At 38.5% G+C, this 20,755-nt stretch overlaps 1 protein-coding gene across 1 annotated transcript in view; it reads right to left on the bottom strand.

Annotated features, from left to right (window-relative positions):
• TRPC6 (transient receptor potential cation channel subfamily C member 6) overlaps positions 1-20,755 on the bottom strand; it is a 77,090-nt gene that overhangs the window by 31,231 nt on the left and 25,104 nt on the right. The window contains exon 2 of the mRNA XM_087822150.1: positions 7,545-8,319. Within this exon, the coding sequence (XP_087678276.1) occupies positions 7,545-8,319 (775 nt within the window). The remainder of the gene's footprint in view (positions 1-7,544; positions 8,320-20,755) is intronic.

Below are 20,755 nucleotides of genomic sequence, written 5' to 3'. Positions count from 1 at the left end.
AACTTGAGAAACAGGACTTTTGGAGAGGTTCCATAGAAAAGCAAACACATGTCACATTATATATAAAATATAGGGTATCCCAAAAAATGTATATAAATACATTTTTTGATAGCTTAATTGATGTTTCTTTCTTTTCAGTTTTAACCCACTGGAATTAATAATTATTCAAAGTGTGTATACAGTTTTGGGAGACACCTTGTAGTTATTGAGGAACTTTATGTGCCAAACACAGAGTCAAAGGCAAGTCTGATGTAAAGTCTACAAATTGAGATTCTTTTCTTTGGAGAAAAGAATGTTTAATGAAAATGCTTTCATTGTAATCTATCGCTGATGACCTAGAATTATGCCGGCAAGATTTAGAGAATGCAGATCTTAGTTAAGCACCAAAACTAAAGTCAAACTTGTATACAGTATTAACTCACATGTTCATTGAGGTCTTTCTAATATTTCCTACCTCTCTGTTCTCTTACACTGAAATTAGACCATTTATAACCCAATGTTAATCAAGAAAACCTACTAGAGTTTGTTGCATTGTGAGTGAATTATCTCATTTAGTCTTCACAGTCTCTAGCTCTGTTTGGTTAAACAATGCATCCAACACCCTGCAGCCACTAAGTGTCAAAATCAGGCTTTAAATCTAAAGCTGTTTGGACCCAAATTCTTTGCCGTTAAGAATTATGTGACTTTGTCTCTTCTTTGTATAATGCTTTCTATTTTTATCTTGAAGAACTGGGCGGCAAAAAGGGCAAATACTACTCTCATTTTGCACATGAAAAAACGAAAGTGCCCTGAGGTTACACAACCTGCAGCAGTGTTTCCTGTTCCAAGCCAGCTTTGCAGATTCAAAGTTAACTGTCCCCTCCATCCTGAAGCCACCAATATGTTTTGGAATGAAAAGATCCCTTGGAAAGATTAAGAGAGAAATATGATTAGCTCTGGGTGTCAGTCAATAAATAATATTTGGGGGAAGTCTATAGGAAAAGAGCCTTATACTGCATATGTGGAAGGTGCCTACCAGGGCTCCTCTCTGTACATGGTGCCAAGTGGCCTTTCAATGCGTAACTTATAAAGAGGCTACACTTTGCTAACTGCAGGTCCAAACGCTTTCTACAGAAGCAAATTGATAAAACAAATTATGTCTTAGCTGAGAATTGCTCAAGCCAGTTCTAAAAAGGTATCCGGTCGGATAGTATAAACAGAGTTACAAGGAAACAACTTCAGCCTTTCCATGAAAACAGTCAGGGTTGTGGGGACCAACACTGAGGTGTGGATGTGCAGATGTTGCACGTGTCCACTATAGTCTAGTTAGAAACTTGGGCTTTTAAGGCTAAATATACCTTTAATCATATCCCAGGTCTTCTGTTTTTTAGTCACGTGGTCTTACACACGTTAAAAGCGCTCTATGAGGCAGCTTCTATTTTTGCTCTCATTTTACAGATGAGAAAACTGAGGTTTAGTGAAATTAAGTAAATGTTAAAGAGATCACACAAAGTTCATAGTATGGTGATGAGCATTTAGCAAGCATTTGAGAAAACAGAATTATTTTATTTTGTATCATCAAAGTCCAGGTCTGAAAACAGGCCATTTCCTGACATTCTTTAAGAACCATGGAGCTATGACAAAATCTGAGGCACCTCACCTCTATTTTTAGTCATTTTTAAGTAAAAAATGTAGTAGTCAAAATCAATGCTCTGTAAAATTCTAAAAGGGCTCATGGTGAATTTAGACATTTAAAAAGAGAGTATGGCCTGGCCAGCATGGCTCAGTGGTTGAGCACTGACCTATGGGAACCAGGAGGTCACAGTTCAATTCCCAGTCAGGGCACATGCCCAGGGTTTTGGGCTTGATTCCCCAGCGTGCAGGAGGCAGCTGATTGATTCTCTCTCATCATTGATGTTTCTATCTCTCTCTCCCTCTCCCTTCCTCTCTCTGAAATCAATAAAATAAAATTTTTTAAAAAAGAGAGTACAATCCATCAACTGTGGAGTAACACTTCTGAGAAGAAACCACATAGACAAAAAGTAAAGCGTGGGAGCTTTGTGCCATTTTATATTTTGTTTCCAACTTACTGCTAATTCTCAAGACATATTCTCAAGGGGAAAAAAACCAGATCCCCATTTTTAAAAAAATGAAAGAATAATACTCTGCTTTTAGAAATATATGGGTTTTTTTCCTCACCTTGGGGATCCATTTACAAATGTTTTCATATTTTAAGCTCTTGCACATTGACATGTAAACTCACTTATAATGAAATGTTGGCAGCAGTTCATTAGTTGATGCAGCAGGGAATTTGGTTCCTTGAATAGAAAAGTGAAGCTGGAGGGTTAATTCTGGGTCATGCCTTTGGATCGCACACCCGCACCATACACTCTAAATCAGAAGTGGGTGCTCACCTATTAACCTTTGAGTGGAAAAGAGATGACTGACAATGGCTAATAGAACAGAGTTTAGAGATTATAAGACATAAAAATGTCCATGTTAAAATTATCTTTTCAAACGGTCATCTTAGTTGCATGTTACATAGTAGAAGAGATGTTAAGGTCTATAATTTTAGTGTCTGGCTCTTTTTTCTGTGTAAAGAATGAAGCTTGCTTCATAGAAATTAACAGGGAAAAAGCATTCTTTAATTCTCACTAATCAACTCTGTCTGGGCTTTGGAGAAGGGCAGACCTGGGTGTGAAACTAGGAGCAACCAGTTTGAAACTAGCTGCATGGCTTCGGGCAAATCACTTCATCCCCTAAAGCAGGGGAGGGGAACGTCCGGCCCACGGGCTGTATTGGGCCAGGGAAATCATTTGGCCTGGCCCTGCCAAGGCAACCGCAGGTGGGACTCGAAATTCAATAAATCTAGGAGCTTTATTCGGAGTTAATTTTAAGTTGATAATTTTGAATGGCCCTCAAATGATGTTATAAATATCCAAATAGCCTTTGGCAGAAAAAAGGTTCTCCCCCCCAGACCTAAAGCCTCAAAATTCTCATGTGGGAAATGAGGATAATACGAGTACCCACTTTCAGGGTTGCTGGGAAGATTATACCAAATATGAATGCCAACTTCCTGGTAATTATTAGGATTATTATTGTTTTCATTATTTCATAAACAATATTCAGGTGTTCTCATTCCTCCATCACAAAGCTGTATAAAAGCATGTTGGGATTCCGGGCAGCATCTCTGTGCGTTCTTTAACAGGTATTCTAGGCACCAGTTGCATGATAGATACCACAGTCTTTCTAAGACAGGTGTTTTGTAAAATGGCATTATGTCCTTGAAGATTAAGTACAGAATATTATGATCTATTAGCCAGCCATGCTTCTTGGGACCATATGTAACGCTGGGTATTTCCTGTTTTTCGGAATAATTGTCACTAAATGTCACATTGGTCACTGAGCTCTGTTACAGCAGATGTGATTAGAAAGCATTTATACATCACCCACTAGGTGGAAAGAGATAAGATACAATCTCAAATGTGAATTAAAGACGTTGTGTTAGATATGGCAGATGTTACTGATTTGCATGTTGATTGTTGCCATCATGAGTGGCTCCATATTTAACTTAATACAGTGTTTGATAACCAGCTTTTGTTGTTCCCTTTGCATAGAAATTCTCAGGTCCCATTGAAGCTGGCAGAGCAGCAGTGAAGTAAACATGTGGTTTCAGGGCTGAGGCCTCTTAGGACGCAAATTGCTACACTTCAAGTCCCTCCCTCACTGCTGACTTGCCTTAGATCTCCAGAATGAGATTTTCTCTGTCCATCTATTTCTAATTAGGATAGGAAAGCCAAAGGCAAGAACATATGCACACACTCATGCACTCCAGTGCATTTATTCGTTTATGTTTCCCTGACTCAAGTAGATTCAAATATCCTTCAGAGCAAAGACTATGGTAGATCTTACACGGAGTCCTCACATCCTAGCACAGTGTGTGGCACATGAGCGGTAATCAAAAATTTTGCCGAGCGATGTAAAGAAAGGAACATAGCTGGGTACAAAACGTACCTGGGCTTTCATTCTTGCTACTTAATAAACTATGAAATCTTAAAAAGGTTACTTTATTTTCTGGCCTTCTGTTAATTTCTCCTAATTATAGAGAATTTAAATGCTGCTATATCATAAAGTTAGAGTATGAATTACTTAGAATAATTCATAAAGCTCAATGAAGGTACATTTCCTCCTTCCTCTTTGGTCTGGATCCCAACCCTGTGATGCTGTGATTCTGCCTTGTAGGCTACGGAGCACGTTAGCTACACCCAGGGTCACCCTGCTAAGGTCTGATAACAGTCACACTGCCTTTCTGCTAACAAATACTACTTTTCAGTGCAGTGAGTGTCTTAGAAGATATATCTCTTTCAAACAATGCCAGACATTTTTGAACATCAGCACACCAGAACATAGCAACGGTTTAAAAACAGATGAAGCAGGAGTTCCTCTACCTTCCCTGTTCTCAAAGTCAACAGCAGAGGCATGTGGAGGGCCATGTGCATGTGAAGGCACAGGCCCTAGGAAGACATGAAGGATCTGCAAAAGGTCCAGAAAAGCTACTTACCCAGAATGACAGGGAAGATGACAATCCCTGAACTATAAAAGAGGTGATTTTAGGGTAAAGAAAACATTGTTTGTTGCCATAAACAACCTAAAATATAAATAAGTTCAAACAGGGATTAGAGACATAACTCAGAGGTACATATTGAGATGCTAAAAGGAAATTAAAAATTTGGAAGAATGAATTTGCTGAAAAAACCATCCCTCTATTGATCTCCTTGTCTGTAAGATTATTTACCTTATCGGAGCTGAGTCTTGAGTCAAGGAGTGAAGCCAGAAGTCATGTTCTCTTTGATATCAAAAAAGTTAAGTTCTGGCTTTTTTCCCCTTTTTATTGATTTGATATTTGTTGCAAAAATTAGGCTTAGCCCAAGTTCAACGTGGCTGAGGTCTCATGCTCCCAAAGCAAAAAATTATGAATAAAAATTCAATATAAAAATTTATTTCAAATGGTGAAAAACTTTTTTTGTTTCTCCCCATTGTCTTTAAAGACATGCAATTCCTCAGGCCTATTAGTTTTCTTCTCATTCCTGTGGCTTTATCTAACTGCTAGATTTCTCTGCTGTGGTCTGGTTGGTTCTACCTCTGCATCGAGCCAGCTACAGACCTGGTGATATGGGTAACAAATGCAATTTGTTCGATTTAGGAGATTCAAGATGCAAGGCTAGAATTGTCAGTGGAACTCAGTAGCAAGTCCTCTGGCCTCTTTTATTAATGGACTACAGGTTATTATGGGAAAGGAGAGTTTGGGAGGGGCTTAGAGAAGCTCTATGTTACAGCTTACAATAATCTTAGTGAAAGTTCACATTCTCTGACTCACAAAATAGATTAGTTGCCTTCAAACAGATATGCGAAGACTTTCAAAGGAACCATAGAACATTGGTAGCTTTAAGGGAATCGGTTTCCAGATCCTCAGCTTTCCTAAAACTGACTTCCTTAAAAATATATATTTTTCCCTTTTACAAAAGGATTCCCCACTCTTATCCACCCATGAAGCCAGCAATAAGGAATTCTCCTTCAATGATTAATCCGGATACCATAGACCCTGGGGGGCCCTGAATTTCCCTGCCCTCATACACATTTCCGTTGGAGATTAAGCTCAATGATAGAAACCGAACGTGCGGGTTTATGTTAGGTTGTTGCGAATTTAGGAGTATGGTACAATGCGGTCACAGGAACAGTGATGACTATTGTTTAATGTACTTGCCTCTTCATTCTCCAACAATGGTCAAAAAGTACATCCCTCTTGAGTGAGAGTCCAGGGAGAAGATGGCAAAGAAGGCTTTGGTAGGGAATATTGAACACAAAAATAAACCTCATGTACTTAAATGGAAGTGTGATTCTTTTAGACTAGTCTTAACACTCACCTATAGGATGTGTCATTCGCTAGAATGACAGGCATCTCCAATGGCCAAGAAATGGCCAAGGTGGAAAAAAAATTAGGGAAGATGATTCTTTTTAACGTGACTCGGAATGGTTTCCAGGACTCAAAATTTTCATAGGCTAAACACACATGGATAAAGCTTTTATATGACTTCTTTCAGATTCAGTGTGTGTAATTTAGTAAGGCAGTTATCAAATCATGTCCAGAAATATTTATTCCACCTACAGTCAACCCTCTTTTAATTTTATTCCATAAAATCTTTAATAATTTATATAGCTTATTAACAAAAACTAAAGTAACACGCTGGCTTCTTTACTAAGATATTTTTAGCAGGATATACCATTTTCTGTCATTAACCATATAACAAAAGTGTGAACAAGATTAATCCCACTAAAAATTTATTTCCAATATGAATTGTGTCACATATTAAAAATTTACTTTTCAAAATTTGTATATATTTGTTATATTAAATGATGATGTTTAATTTATATAGTTTTTTTCCCAAATGTACAAATAATAGATGTAAAATTAACTCCAGAATATTTTTATACCCAGAGCCTTATGATCAAAGGAAATTAAAAAATCAAAAATGTAATTTATACATATACAGGTGTATACATAACTAAATTTTCACATATATAGTGATTATGAGATACTACAATAAAAAGCTATTACATTAGGAATCACACTTATGGAGGAATTTGGACTGAAAATAGAAGCTCAAGGAAAAAAAAGAAAGATGTAGCTATTCTGAATGTTAAAGAAGAGGTCATTCACTTATTTCTAAAATAGGCGATGAGGGCCGGGCCCGTGTGGCTCAGGTAGTCGTCATCCTGTGCACCAAGAGGTCACTGGTTTGATTCCCAGTCAGGTCACATGTCTGGATTGTGGGCTCGATGCCCAGTGGGGAGGGAGTGCAGGAGGCAGCCGATCAATATTTCTCTCTCATTGATGTTTCTATCTCTCCCTCTCTCTTCCTCTCTCTCTAAAAAATCAATAAAAACCTATTTAAAAAAAATAATTGATGAGGGGCATCAACTCATTATAGCATTTAGAGGCCCCTGGATACATCTGATGGAGCAATTTAAGAATTCTACTTTTAAATGTCCATATTTACACCATGCAGAAGGTATGTATGCATCTGTCTCTCAAGTCAAACTGTCACTTCCTTCAGCTTGTTCATTTTTCTGACCTCAATGGCATTGATCACCATGCTCTGAATACACAAACAGTGTTTTACAGGAGAAGGAACCTGGGTTTTAGAGCACAGCGTACCTAGATTCTAGTCCCAGCTCTGTCATTTACCAGTTGTTGATCTTGGGCCTTACTTAACCTTTCCATACCTTCATTTCTCCATCTGCAAAGGAACTAGTATCTTCTCAAGGTTGTGATAAACATTAGACATAATAACTGTAAAATGTCTAATATATATTAGAATATCTCTAAATGGTAGCAATCATAACTTTTGCTACATATAATTATAAGTGTTGAAAAAATACACATAAAATTGCCTACTAACCAGCACACTAATTAGCACAATGCTGCGCACACAGTGGATGCTTGTATGTATACCTTCCTTGACTTTGATCTGTGGAGGGTGAAGTCCTTATTGTTAAAGACCTACCTTGAACTCTTTCTCAATGTTGGCCAGCACCGCCAGCTCATTACTCAGCTCTAAAGCTGTCATGACCGGATCTTCACTAGACAATGACAGGTAAGCCGGACTTGCCAGGCCTTTATAGGCATTAATCCTAGATCTGGAGTGGCTAAAGGAGTCATGTTTCTGTTTCTGGTTGCACTCGCTGCACTTGCAGAAATAATCATGAGGCCGTTCAATCCGAGCACCCTTCCGCAAGAGAGTGTGCACAATTTCATATTCCTGGCAGTGGGCAGCCAGGATGACTGGAGTCACGTCATGGGAGAACCGCGTCCCATCTTCATCATAGGCATAAAAGTCATCTTGCTGGAGTTCAGACTGGCTGGGGCTGGTTGCTAACCTCTTTCCTTCAGCAAAAGCTGGATGACTGAGAATGGCTTCCACAATCCGAACGTAACCTTTACTGATAGCCAGAAGCAAGGCATCCCCAACACGAGAGAGATTTTCTTTCTTGAGTAGAAGTTCTGTAATTTCCAGATGCTCGTTGGCCACTGCCAGCTGCAGGGCATTCTGGCCCATGTAATCCACACAGTTAACATTGAGTGAGAGGCATTCGTCCAACATCTTTCTCACCACTGGGATGTTGCCATATTCAGCTGCATCTAAAAAGCGTTCCTCCTCAACAGATAGGCTGGTTGAGCGATCATTAAACATATATGCGGGTCCTCGGATAGCTAACCTTCTCCCCTTCTCACGGAGAATTGTCTGCCGCCGGTGGGCCAGTCTGTTGTCGGTGCCTCGGCTATAATAAAATAGAAAAATTGTGAATAAATCATATTAAGATCATTTTAGTGTGCCAAATGACTTGCCATCTAATGCAATCCTCAAGTATATTAGATGTTGTCTTCTTGTCTCTGGACCAACTATAATATAAAATGAAGATGCATTTGTTTGTTAATGGATTCCAAGAACTTCTTTAAGAAAGCCAAGCACTCTGCATATTTTAACATTCCAATTTGGGGTGAAAACTGGCAATTTCCATAATCTCTCTGTGCCATTCACATAGATTAATATGTGGTTTTCAATCACAGATGGTATAGGCATAAAAAGACCCATAATCAGTCACCATTATGATACAGAGTGAGAAAATATTTTTTTAAAAGTAGAAAAATAGCAAATCCATTCTTATTGAGTCCCTCCTATGCCAGGGTCAGGCATTGTATAAGGCCCAGAAAAACCAATATGGGGGGAAAAAGAAACTTTTCTGCCCTTATAACTCTTATAACCTAAAGGGGAAAATGGGCAATGAGCGCAATACATTGTTATTAGCTGTTTAATTGTCTTGATAAATAAACCTATAGCAGGGCCATCTAACCTAGCTTATAGGAGAAAGTGACTTGACAAAAATAGAAGGATGAGTCAGGTGAGAGTGTTTGGGAAGGTGAGACGGGGGTCAGGGTCAGGTGGAGAGCTTTCTCCAGGAGAGGGATGAACTATGTGCTACAGCACAGATTTCATTGACAGGGACCATTAATGCTTGGACTCTACTAGGTGTTCTAAACATTATTGGAAATTTGAGACAACTGTGGTCAAGGTGGCAGGTGGGAAGGAATTCTTCGTGATGGAGACAGTTTTCATAGATGTGGCCAGCCTTCAATGTGGGCCATCAGTCTGTGATATGAAGAGAAAGTGATTCCTCCTTTAATCAAAATTCTACAATGGGGACTTTTTTTTCTTATTGACTCATAACTCTATGTCTTAAGGTCTTTTTGAGCTTTAAAGGCACAAGAATTATCATTATCACTAACTGGAAACCCAAAAAGGACAAGTTCCTGCAGAATTGAAAAGCGTTAGGTTAGAGGGGAGCTTGAAAAGAAGGGAAAAATTGTTTGATTTATTAGTGGTGTGACTGCTGTCCCCTCTCTTTTAAAATGGTCTCAGAGTTCTCCCACTTTAAAGATAATCAAAAGGCTCCTAGTGTGAAAGGAATTTAATAGATCCAAAAACCCCATAGCCCGGCCGGGCGTGGCTCAGCGGTTGAGCATCGACCTAGGATCCAGGAGATCGGGGTTCGACTCCCGGTCGGGGCACATGCCCGGGCTGCGGGCTAGGCAGCCGATCAATGACTCTTTCATCATGGATGTTTCTGTCTCTCTCTCTCCCCCTCCTTTCCTCTCTCTGAAATCAATAAAGATATATCTAAAAAAACAACCCCATAAACCATCTTCCCCTACAATGTGGCCAGGCCTAGAGAACCTAAACCCCTTCCCCTACTAGCCCTGATCCCATCTTGATTACAAATCTCCAGGCAACGTTGTCTAAGATAGTGTACTGCCCAAATAAGTTAGCGAAATTTTAGCAACTCATAAACAGATTATGGTTCTCCAAGCAGCCTGAAGAGTATGCTGCCATATTAACAAATGTTTTTCATAGATTTTCATTCGACACTGAATCCTTTAGCCATCCAAAGCCTGTCCAAAACCAACCAGGCTGATGTTTTATTAGAAACAACTTTACAAATGATGTGAAGGGCCAATAGCTAGACATTAATAACTTTTAAGATGGATCTTTAAATAATGTATATATATATATATAACTTTTATTAAGTAATAAGGTGATAATTTCTGCAACTCTTTTCCTTTCTCTAGCTATTTTTTTTTCAATTTTATCAGTTATGCATGTATTTCAAGGACTCTATAAGCTTGTTACAAAAAACTACTGCCCCACCCGCCTGGCACGGCTCAACGGTTGAACACTGACCTAAGATCCAGGAGATCGTGGTTCAATTCCTGGTCAGGGCACATGCCCAGGGTTGCGGGCTCGATCCCCAGTCGGGGGCATGCAGGAGGCAGCTGATCAGTGATGACTCTCCCATCATTAATGTTTCTATCTCTCTCTCGCTCCCTCTCCCTTCCTCTCTCTGAGATCAATAAATATATTTTTTAAAAATCTGCAGTCCGTTATTCTTCATTTTCCCCATTTCTTGATCCCCAGAGGCAATAAATTTCAAATATATGTGTGCGTGTGTGTTTGTGTGTGTGTGTATATATATATACATGATTATTTGATCATTTTAATCCTTATATCCACATGGTTTGCTAACACTGCTATTTCTTGATTTTCCAGGTTTGGCATTATCCATGGCCTTCCCATTATGAAAGTTCAGGATTTGGCTCACGTTCACAATCTCCCCATCACACCTTCATACCCACATAGACACACAAACAAGCTTCATGGGCCCTTACCATTCCAGTATAGTTACATCATGACTGTTGTTAGATCGCTACTTACATTATGACAATGCTGGTGGTAGTCAGAGCTACACACGTAGTGCGCTATGGTGTCCTTTCTGGTACAGCTTCCCTCTGTCCTAAAACCCAGTCATTAAAAATTCCTTTCTGTATTCACATGCTTAGTGTTCTAGGTACTTATGAGTAATTCAACAGAAGTCTCTTCTTCAATGTAAACCTTCCTTTAATACATTCAACATCTATGTGTTTTTTCAGTTTTAATTTATTGAAAAATCTCTTCTTTAGCCTTCTTATCTGCTGTTAATCTGGACTGGTTGCTGCCCAGATTTGATGAATGTATTGTCCTTAAATCTTCCTTTCAGCATCATCCCAAAGATTCTCTCTGGCTTTGATGTTGGGTTTCTTGTTTTTCATATACCAGACCCTCCTTTTTCTTTATTCCCATGTTCTAATCCAACACATCCTCCAGTAGCTAACTGAGAAAACATACATGGGAGGTAAATATCTTGAGATTTTGCATGTCCAAAAATGACTTTGTACCATTGCCAACCTTAATTAGGAGTTTGGCTGAGTAGAGAATTCTAGGTTGAAAATAATTTTGTAAGTCTTGTTTTATCAGATTCTAGTTTTTGTAGTTACTATTGAGAAATATGATTCTAGATATTCTCTTTGTGTCCACATAAAATTACATGATTTTTTATTGGAGGGAATCTCTTGTGCCCCATAGTTCTGGGCATTCAGTAAATCTTTTAATTTGGAAAAATGTGTCCTTTTCTGATAATTTTGTTTCCTGCTTTCAGTGTTGTTTCTGGAACTCTTTTATGGATGTTGAACATTCTGGATTTATTTTTAAATTTTCTTATCTTTTCTTTCCTATTTTCCAATTAGTTATTGTTTTGCATTATGCTCTGGTATACTTCTTTAAGTTTATGCTCTAATATATCTCTTGACAAGTTTTTCTGCTATTAATTTTTTAATTTTCAAAAACATCTTTTTGTTCTTCAAATGTTTGTTTTTTTATAACACCTTTTCTGCCTTCAAAAGCATACTATCTGTCTTATCTAGTTCTGGAGATGTTGTAATAAAGACTACACAGATCAGAACACTTCAGAGAATTGACTCAAGTTGCTCTTTTATGTTTGTTTGCTTTGTTCTTTATATTTTGTATTAGAGTTTTTCCTCAAATAGCTAGTGGAGTTTTTTTGGTTTTGTTTTTTTGGCAAAAGACCTAAATAGACACTTCTCCAAAGAGGACATACAGATGGTCAAGAGACATATAAAAAAAATGCTCAAAGTCAATAATTATCAGAGATACAAATTAAAACCACAATGAGGTATCACTTCACATCTGTCAGAATGGCTCCATCAACAAGTCAATGAGCTACAAGGGCTGGCGAGGGTGTGGAGAAAGGGGAGGCCTGGTGCACTGCTGGTGGGAACGCAGACTGGGGCAGCCACTATGGAAAACAGTATGGAGGTTCCTCAAAAGATTAAAAATGGACCTGCCATTGACCCAGTGATTCCACTTCTAGGAACATGTCCTAAGGAACCTGAAACACCAATCAGAAAAAATATACGCACCCCTATGTTCATGGCAGCACAATTTACAATAGCTGAGATCTGGAAACAGCCCAAGTGCCCATCAGTAGATGAGTGGATAAAAAAGCCGTGGGACATTCACACCATGGAGTACCATGCAGCTATAAAAGAAGGATCTTTTATCCTTTGGAACAGCATGGAGGGAAGTAGAAAGTATTATGCTGAGTGAAATAAGCCAGTCAGAGAAAGACAAGTACCCTATTATCTCACTCATATGTGGAATGTAATAAACAAAATAAACTGATGAACAAAATGGATCCAGAGACATAGAAGCATGGAACAGATTGAGGGATCTCAGAGGGAAGGTGGGGAGGGGGAGTGGATGGGGAGAGATCAATCAAAGAACTTATATGTTTATAAGCATAACCCATGGTCACAGACATTGGTCTGGGGAAGGCCTGGGGGTGGGGTGGATGTGGGATGGAGGGGATCAATGGGGGGAAAAAAGGGGACATCTGTAATATTTTCAACAATAGAGATAAAAAACAACAACAACAAAATACTATCTGTCTTATCTAATTCTGGAGATACTGTGATAAAGACTACACAGATCAGAACACTTCAGAGAATTTACTCTTAAGTTGCTCTTTTATGTTTGTTTGCTTTGTTTTTTATATTTTGTACTACAGTTCTTCCTCAAATAGCTAGTGATTTTTAGATATTGTTTTCCATTAAAAAGTAATTATTAATTCTAACGTGTGTGTGTTTTCAAGAACAGTGGCATTTTCCCTCAGAATTAGCCAGACTCTAATGCTGATTTTAGCAGAAGGTGATTCTTGAAGGTGAGTTTCTAGAACAAAAGCATTATTTCTGAGTTAACAGGATGGGTGAGGTAGAAGAGATGAGAGGTCACCCAAGACCTGTTACATGAGCAACCATCTATCATCTTCCTCCTGAAATTCTGAGCTCTCTTCCTTTCTCTCTGTCATTTTCCTCGCTTCTAAAAACCATTTTAGCCTTTCACTTCCTCTCTTGTCTTCTGTATATATTCTATAGTTTCTGTTGTACAAAGAGTAAGTTCAATAATCAGGAGAAGGGGAGGTGTCTGCTGAACACAGATAATGCTTTGGGAAGAAACTATACAAAAAATTAAGGGAAAAAAGAGCAGGCATTAGGGGATTTATAAAAGTGAGAAAAAAGTACTGGGAATGAGAACTTGCAAGAAAAGTTCTCATGTAATAAAATAAAAAAAAAGACATAGAATTGACACAAAATAGTACTAAGTACCAAAAGACCAAGAACCAAGCCTCTTTGCTCTCTTTTTTTCCTAAAAAGGGAAGAAATAATTATTCCAGCTTATGTCGCAGGACTATTTCCAGGGTCAATTGAAATTATAATATGGAAAAATGCTTAAAATGGGGTTTCATTGTTTTTTATGGCTAAGGGAATGTGCATTTATATGAACAAGAAGATGCTGACTTTATCATTTTTCAGCTGTTATTCAATTAAAAGACCCACGAAAAGGCAAGAACTGCAATTGTAATTGATGTAAACGATCTTTGTTTTCTTATAGAAAGAACAAATATAATCAGCAGCTTTACTCATATCTCCATTTTTAATCTGGTTTCCAAAATTCTGTTTGTTCATATAACACCTCTACATTTACGCCGAGGTAGAATAAGCCTAAATTGTGACATCTTTAATTCTAAAACCTTAAAAATAGCAATTTATGATTTAAATGCCTATTTATTTGAATAATGGCAAGTTCTACTTTAGCGAGTCACTAATCTCATGATATTCCCTATTTCCTTCTAAACCATCATGGCTTTCATACCCATAATGTCCATCCTTCTGAAGGAACAGCAAAGACATTTCCCCAGAAAACGCTCTCTTCCATTTTAAAGCATCTCCTATCTCTCTCATTGGAACCACAGATATTAATCATAGGCAGTGACATGATTTTTTTTTTAAAAAAAAGACCTAGAGTATCATCATCTCTTTAGCACTCTGTCAACAGAAAAGCCAGATGCAGAATGTTTACAAAGGCATTTACGGCTGCATTAGGAAGATGACTACCGCTGGCTCAAGGCAGGCAGTGCCCCTCGCATGGGCAGTCAGAGAACAGGGAAGCCGCCTACATGTTGCCCAAACAAAATACATGCTTTGCTGCCTCCTTCCCGACGAAGAGAAAAAGGCTCTATGGATACTATTTTGTCACCGGTGTTGCTGCTTAATCCCCGACTTTCAGATGCAAAAGCAAAATAGGTAAAACAACTTTTCAAATAACAAACATTTGAAGCCTCTCAAGAAAAAGATGCCAGGTGTTGCTAGGATATAGTACCTCTCTGCGAATGGAGTGTTAAAGGCTATATGTTACAGAATTCTACAGTAATTGCATATGTAACCTAGAAAAATGCTCTACTAAGAAAAGGAACAGCCCAAAGCACTACGTCAGCAGAAGAGATAGTTTCATTCCAGCTAAAGGGCACACTTTTGAAAAATTGGCTCTTTTATTTGAGAAAAATATTTATTAAGAACATTTCTTCATCCATTTAGTCATATTTAGCATGGTTGACTATTTAGTTATCTACATTTTTGTGTCTGTGTTTTTAAAATTTGTTTAATCACACAAAATATACATATAAATACCAGTTCAAGAACATTGTGTAACTAGCTACTGCCCCCCTGGTACTCAAATACCGATTAGGTCATGAAAATCAACCGTTTTTACATACCTCATTTTCCTGAATCTCTTTGCTGGTGAAATAGCGCCTGTTGCCCTGGGTAGTGAGAGAGAGAATAATCCATCTCTCCTGAAAATGCCAGCAACACAAATTAGCTTCTGAGTCGAATGGACTGTGAGCTTGAGTCCAGAGCATGTGCAGTGATTTCCTGAACTTCCTGCCCGAATATGATGCACTCCTACCAAATACATCCGCTCCTACACAGGCTCAGCTCTACATGAAGTATCTAGCTTAACTTTCATTCTTTGCTTCAAGAATACTTAGAAATATTTGAATTACAGCACAGTTCCACTAAAGCAGACGTGTTAGAAATGTAAGTGGCATGTAACTATTCCAGGCAGCGTGGAAGAGCCCAAAGAGTCAATTTTAAATCATCTTGGGAAGGTGAAAATAAAGGAAATTCCAGAATATGCATTTTACAACATACAAAGGGAAACACTGGACTTGGGCACTTAAAAATTAGCAGTCGACACAACTACCAATTTTGTAGACTACTTTAGGCAGATGAAAGATAAAAGGAGTTTTATTCTAATTTTATAAAAATGAGATTGTTATTACTGTCTAATCTCTGCCCACATACCCCTCTTCCTTCCTCCAGGGCTGAAGGAGCACTAACCAATTAAAGTGGTTTTCCTTCATCTCAGAGAGCAAGGACTACTTTGCTTCATTCGCCACTGGATTCCCAGTGCTCAGCGGATAGGCACAGTGCAAGCACTTTGAACAGAACTGTCAGATGCATGAAAATCCCTCTTGTCAAAGGAATCAAGTTCAAAGCCTGTTTGTTCCCTATGAAGCCAACAGCAAATCACTGCAATGCACAACCCTACAAACAAAAAAGAAACAAACGTAAAGGCTCAACCCCAGTGTTTCCTAGTGTATACACAGTATTTTATATTCACTTCCAATAAGCAGCAAGCTCCACAGGGAACAAAGAAAGTTAAAAGGAATATTTTTTAATGACATCCTTGTGACTTGTTTTTGATCCAGAAGTGGAGATTTTCTTGTCCTTAAAGGCAGGACTAATATCTTCTCATCTCTCCTGTGCTCTCTTCCTACCCTTGATATTGCACATAGAGCATAGTAGCCACCCATCTCCACAATGAATTACTAAACCCTTTACCCTCCAGATAGTTTCCTTGATAGCAATTCTTTACTGTGATTCAGTCAGCTCTGATTTTCCCCACGGACTCCTCTCATTTCATCAAATACTAACTTTCCACTTGATCGGTCACACATCACACCACTGCCTTATTAATTCGCAGGCCTAGGAGCCTCGACTGTTTGTCACTTTTAGTTGGGAACGAGCAAAAGTGTGACTGAAAATGTCTTGTGCATATTACATATTTTTGTTTGTTTATTTTTATCACCAATTTGTGTGTAAATTAGAAACCTAACTACACAAAATAATAAAAACATGAGTAAATAATGAAACAGTTATAGAAACTTGATTTTTATAAAACAACTGAGTCTGAAATCATTGTTTCTTTTTTCAGTATATCTTTATTGATTTCAGAGAGAAGGGAGAGAGAGAGATAGAAACATCAATGATGAGAGAGTCATCATTGATTGGCTGCCTCCTGCACACCCCCGACTGGGGATTGAGCCCACAACCTGGGCATGTGCCCTGACTGGGAATCAAACCATGATCTCCTGGATCCTAGGTTGATGCTCAACCGCTGAGCCATGCCTGGGGGGGCTGAAATCATTGTTTCTTTTCAGCCTGTTTGTGGTTTAATTTATTTCATGTGTCATATCTTCATTCCTTGAAATGTTCTTGAGTAGATCTCTGGGTGCATGAATTTATTTTTATCTATTTTAATAGAGTACTCTTGGGAATATTAAAAAGTTTATGTGTAATACAAGCTAAATATATCCCAACTATCTCATCAAAGAAAGAGGTTGAAGCCCTTTGCTTCTATTATCAACAGCTGTCATAAAGCATATTTTCCCATTCCACAGATAACTTCTGCATAAGACAGATTCCAGGAAAGAAAAAGATAGTATACTTTAATTGGGTAATCTGGGGAGTTTAATGAAGAGATTCTAGGAATGTGTGGGCAGGAGTTAGGGAAGTTCAACATGGTAGCCTGCAATACCCAGGTCTCGGCCAGTGTAAGCTTAGACCTAAAGGGGCAGTTACCAGAATTTAAACAAGGTAACTGTCTGACACTTAATAGAGGGTAGCAGCCAACCTGCAAGGAGAGAGCCAGGGAAACTGATACCTTTACCACACTCTTCTGCCCTCTGCTTTCCCATAGTGGCCTCTGGTGAGCTGCATCCAACCAAAAGTCTGCGTCCACACAGGTCTGCTATCCCCCCAGGCAGGCACAGCATGCAAATGGTGGAGAGTGGACCACGAAGCCAAGAAAACAACACCTAGCACACACTCTACAAGGGAATCTGACTGCCATGATGAATTCCTTCAGAAACCGCTGAAAAAACCACCCGCACAGAGAGGATGGTAAATGTATAATTTTTTATTATGAGTCACTGGTGCATCATCAGTTCTCACCTTTCTGAGCTTATTTTTTCCTTCTATAAGCTGTCAGGAAAGACACCCACATCCAATTCCAGGCAGTCCATTATCTTTTAAAATGAGCCTTTAAGATTCATCCATCTGCATTTTAAGTTGATGCTCATGTGAGACTTAGAATGAACAACTCTGATTCTGAGGGTGGGGAGGAGGGTGTGATGTCATAGAAACACTCAGAAGTACTAAAATTGTACGTACAGCACAAGCCACAGATGCTGACTGTCAGAGACAACGGTGCTAATATGAATGGAGTTTAATAACAGCTCCGGAACATGCTCTCAACCTCTACCACAGGGGCTAGCTCCACTGTCCACAGGGCAGGTGTAAGTCTAGATGAGCCGGGTGTGTTTAACAGAGAACAAATGTAGAGAAAGAGAAGGTGGGACAATGCAGTGACTGCATCATTTAATTTATTCAGAAATAAAAATTGTGGAATGTCTTTCTTTGCTGATGAAACATGATTTTAGATACCATTAACAGTTCATTCACACATTCATGTATTCATTCATTAGTTCAAATATTTACAGTTCCAGGCACGGCGCCAGGCACATGAGGGACACAGCAGGAAAAGACACAAGTATGGCAGAAAAGGGAGAAGTAAACAAAAGATTAGAGGGCAATAAATGTTATCAAAGGAAAGTTGTGATGTACTATATGAATGAATAACAAATACTTTTCAACTCAGTCTATAAGTCAGGGACAGCCTTCTGAAGAGATATCTCTTATTCCAAGAACAAGGGAGAAGCGAGCAGAAGAAGCCCTCCAGGCAAAGAGAACCACACTTGTGTAAGTCAATAGTCCAGAGAAAACAGAAAGATGCCCATTGTAGCTGGAACGCTCAGGAGTTCCCTCTCCCAAGGGACTTCTGACTCCTGGCTCAGTTTAACGGAAGGTTGAGGGCTCAGGGTTAGGGTGGGAGTCTGGGTTCCATTGCTGTTCTCAGTTCAGCACTTAGGACTTATACCTTAGGGCTAAAATGTGAAAATTTAGGTAACTCTCCAAGAGCTAAAGATTCCAATTTAGGAGATTCAAGCTTCAGAACTCAAGTACTGGGTCTTCCACTCAGGGAGTTTTGTGCTGAGGCTTTTGGAGCTTATATAATTCAAGGTCCCAAGTTCAGCAAAATTAAGAACAAATTTAGGGTTGCTGAGAACTGAGTCCTTAGGGATCTGGACTTTAGGCAACTCTGGGGAGCCATGGGAAATAGTGGGAGGAACATAGCTTTGAAGAAAGACAGGCTTTCTGGGAACCCTGACTGCCACTGATAGCTGTGTCATCCCTCCGAGCCTCAGGTTTCTTAGCTATACAATGGACGGGTAGGCAGGGAGGGGATTGTAGTTACTTTGCAGGGTTACTGTGAATGAAATTGGTGATTTGTGAAATCAGCTTAAAGTAATTCGATTCCTCGTCAATTATGGATTTCAAATCCTTCTTAATCACAATTGTTCAATGCTTTCGGATTTGAAGAGGTTCTGTTTAATAAACAAAATGAGAGTTAAGTAGCCATTAAATAGCTTCTCTTTCCTCAGAGCTATCTCTTGCTTTTGTACCATGTGCCCAAAACAACAGATTGACCCTTTCTTGTGTTTTTTTTCTTGCTCTGTCCATCAGTATGGCTAAAAAGGCACTTCCATTGCCTTAGTGTCTTTGTTACAATTTCCAGAACGCCAGGCCGGGTCAGGGTTGAGCACTGACCTATGATCCAGGAGGTCTTGGTTCAATTCCCAGTCAGGGCACATGCCCGGGTTGCGGGCTTGACCACCGGTGGGGGCCGTGCAGGAGGCAGCCGATCAATGACTCTCTCATCACTGATCTTTCTATGTCTCTCCCTCTCTCTTCCTCTCTCTGAAATCAATAAAGATATATTTTTTTAAATTTCCAGCATATTCTGTGTTTTGGCCTTGCTCATTAATCACACACCAGATTTTAGATCATGGGTCTGTGGGAACAAGAGAATTTTATATTTCAATATGAAAATGGTCATAAGACTAAATCAACCAATTTTTACAACTAACTTGATACAACTAAAATATTTCAGTAATTCTCAAAACCCTCTTTTAAATGGGCTGGCACCTTTGAAACAAAGGGCAAAGGGTTCGAAAACATCATCAGTAGTAAATGTTGCCCAATGACTTTCAAAAGTCATCTATATTCTATAAATTTGTCCTTTATATCATTCCTAGCATAATAATGTCAGACATTTTAAAGCTAAACAACCTTTTTCTCATCTAGTGCCCAACTTCATAAATTTCCATCAAACATCCCAGATTCACAGTGGTTAAAAGCACAAATGCTGGAGTAACAAGACATGGGGTCAAGTTCTGGCCAGTTGTTGACCCTCTGGCTTCCTCCAAATAAGGATTATAATGTTTCTCTTTCACAGGATTGGTGGGAGGGTTACAATAGTATGTGTATTTTATTTGGAAAATATTACTTATAGACCTCACATAATACTACGTGCTTAATCCAGTTAATCTTTTAAACAACCTTATGTAGTATGTACTTTTATTACTCTTATTGGGGTAAAGATAATGTAAAGCACTTACTACTTGATAATAGTAAGTATTCAATAAAGTCATAATAATACTGTTATTATTTTACAGTATTTTAATTTTCTTGCTATAAATTCAAAATATTAATCCACCCTCAGTAAAAATAAAACATGGCAATTTCATAGTTTGATTTTGAACACACTGATTTGTGTTAAGTAAACTGTAAGTTCACTATATATACGTCCATAGTTGTCTAGTTTTATAAATAAAATTATTGGATAAACTCTCAGGAACCTTCATTAACTTAATTTGACTAGAGCTGGGAGAATGGGAACTGACATTTACCGAAATGTCACTTTATTATTGTTTTAATTTTCACTATAGTTGGTAAAGTTGGCTTTGTTACTTCTACTTCAAGTATGAAAAAAATATTTGGGGACTGACTTGAAACAGGGATGGTACACATAAGGAAAAGTGTACTTTTTCCTAATACATCTGAAAAAAAAACTAATATTGAATACTCTAAAAAACGAACTCTCTACCATGCCTAGGACTAATTATGATATACATAGAAAATTCTTTCTTAAGTTCATACTTGTAAAAAGTGGTAAAACAAGATTGTAAACTTAGATTTGCAGATGTCGTATTTCATTTTTAAATCTTGTTTTTATTATTGTGA

The sequence above is a fragment of the Miniopterus natalensis genome, chromosome 11 (assembly GCF_054644295.1).
Source record: "Miniopterus natalensis isolate mMinNat1 chromosome 11, mMinNat1.hap1, whole genome shotgun sequence".
Lineage (NCBI taxonomy): Eukaryota > Metazoa > Chordata > Mammalia > Chiroptera > Miniopteridae > Miniopterus > Miniopterus natalensis.
The sequence above is the reverse complement of the archived record's forward strand: the minus strand, read 5'-3'. Positions and strand labels throughout refer to the sequence as shown.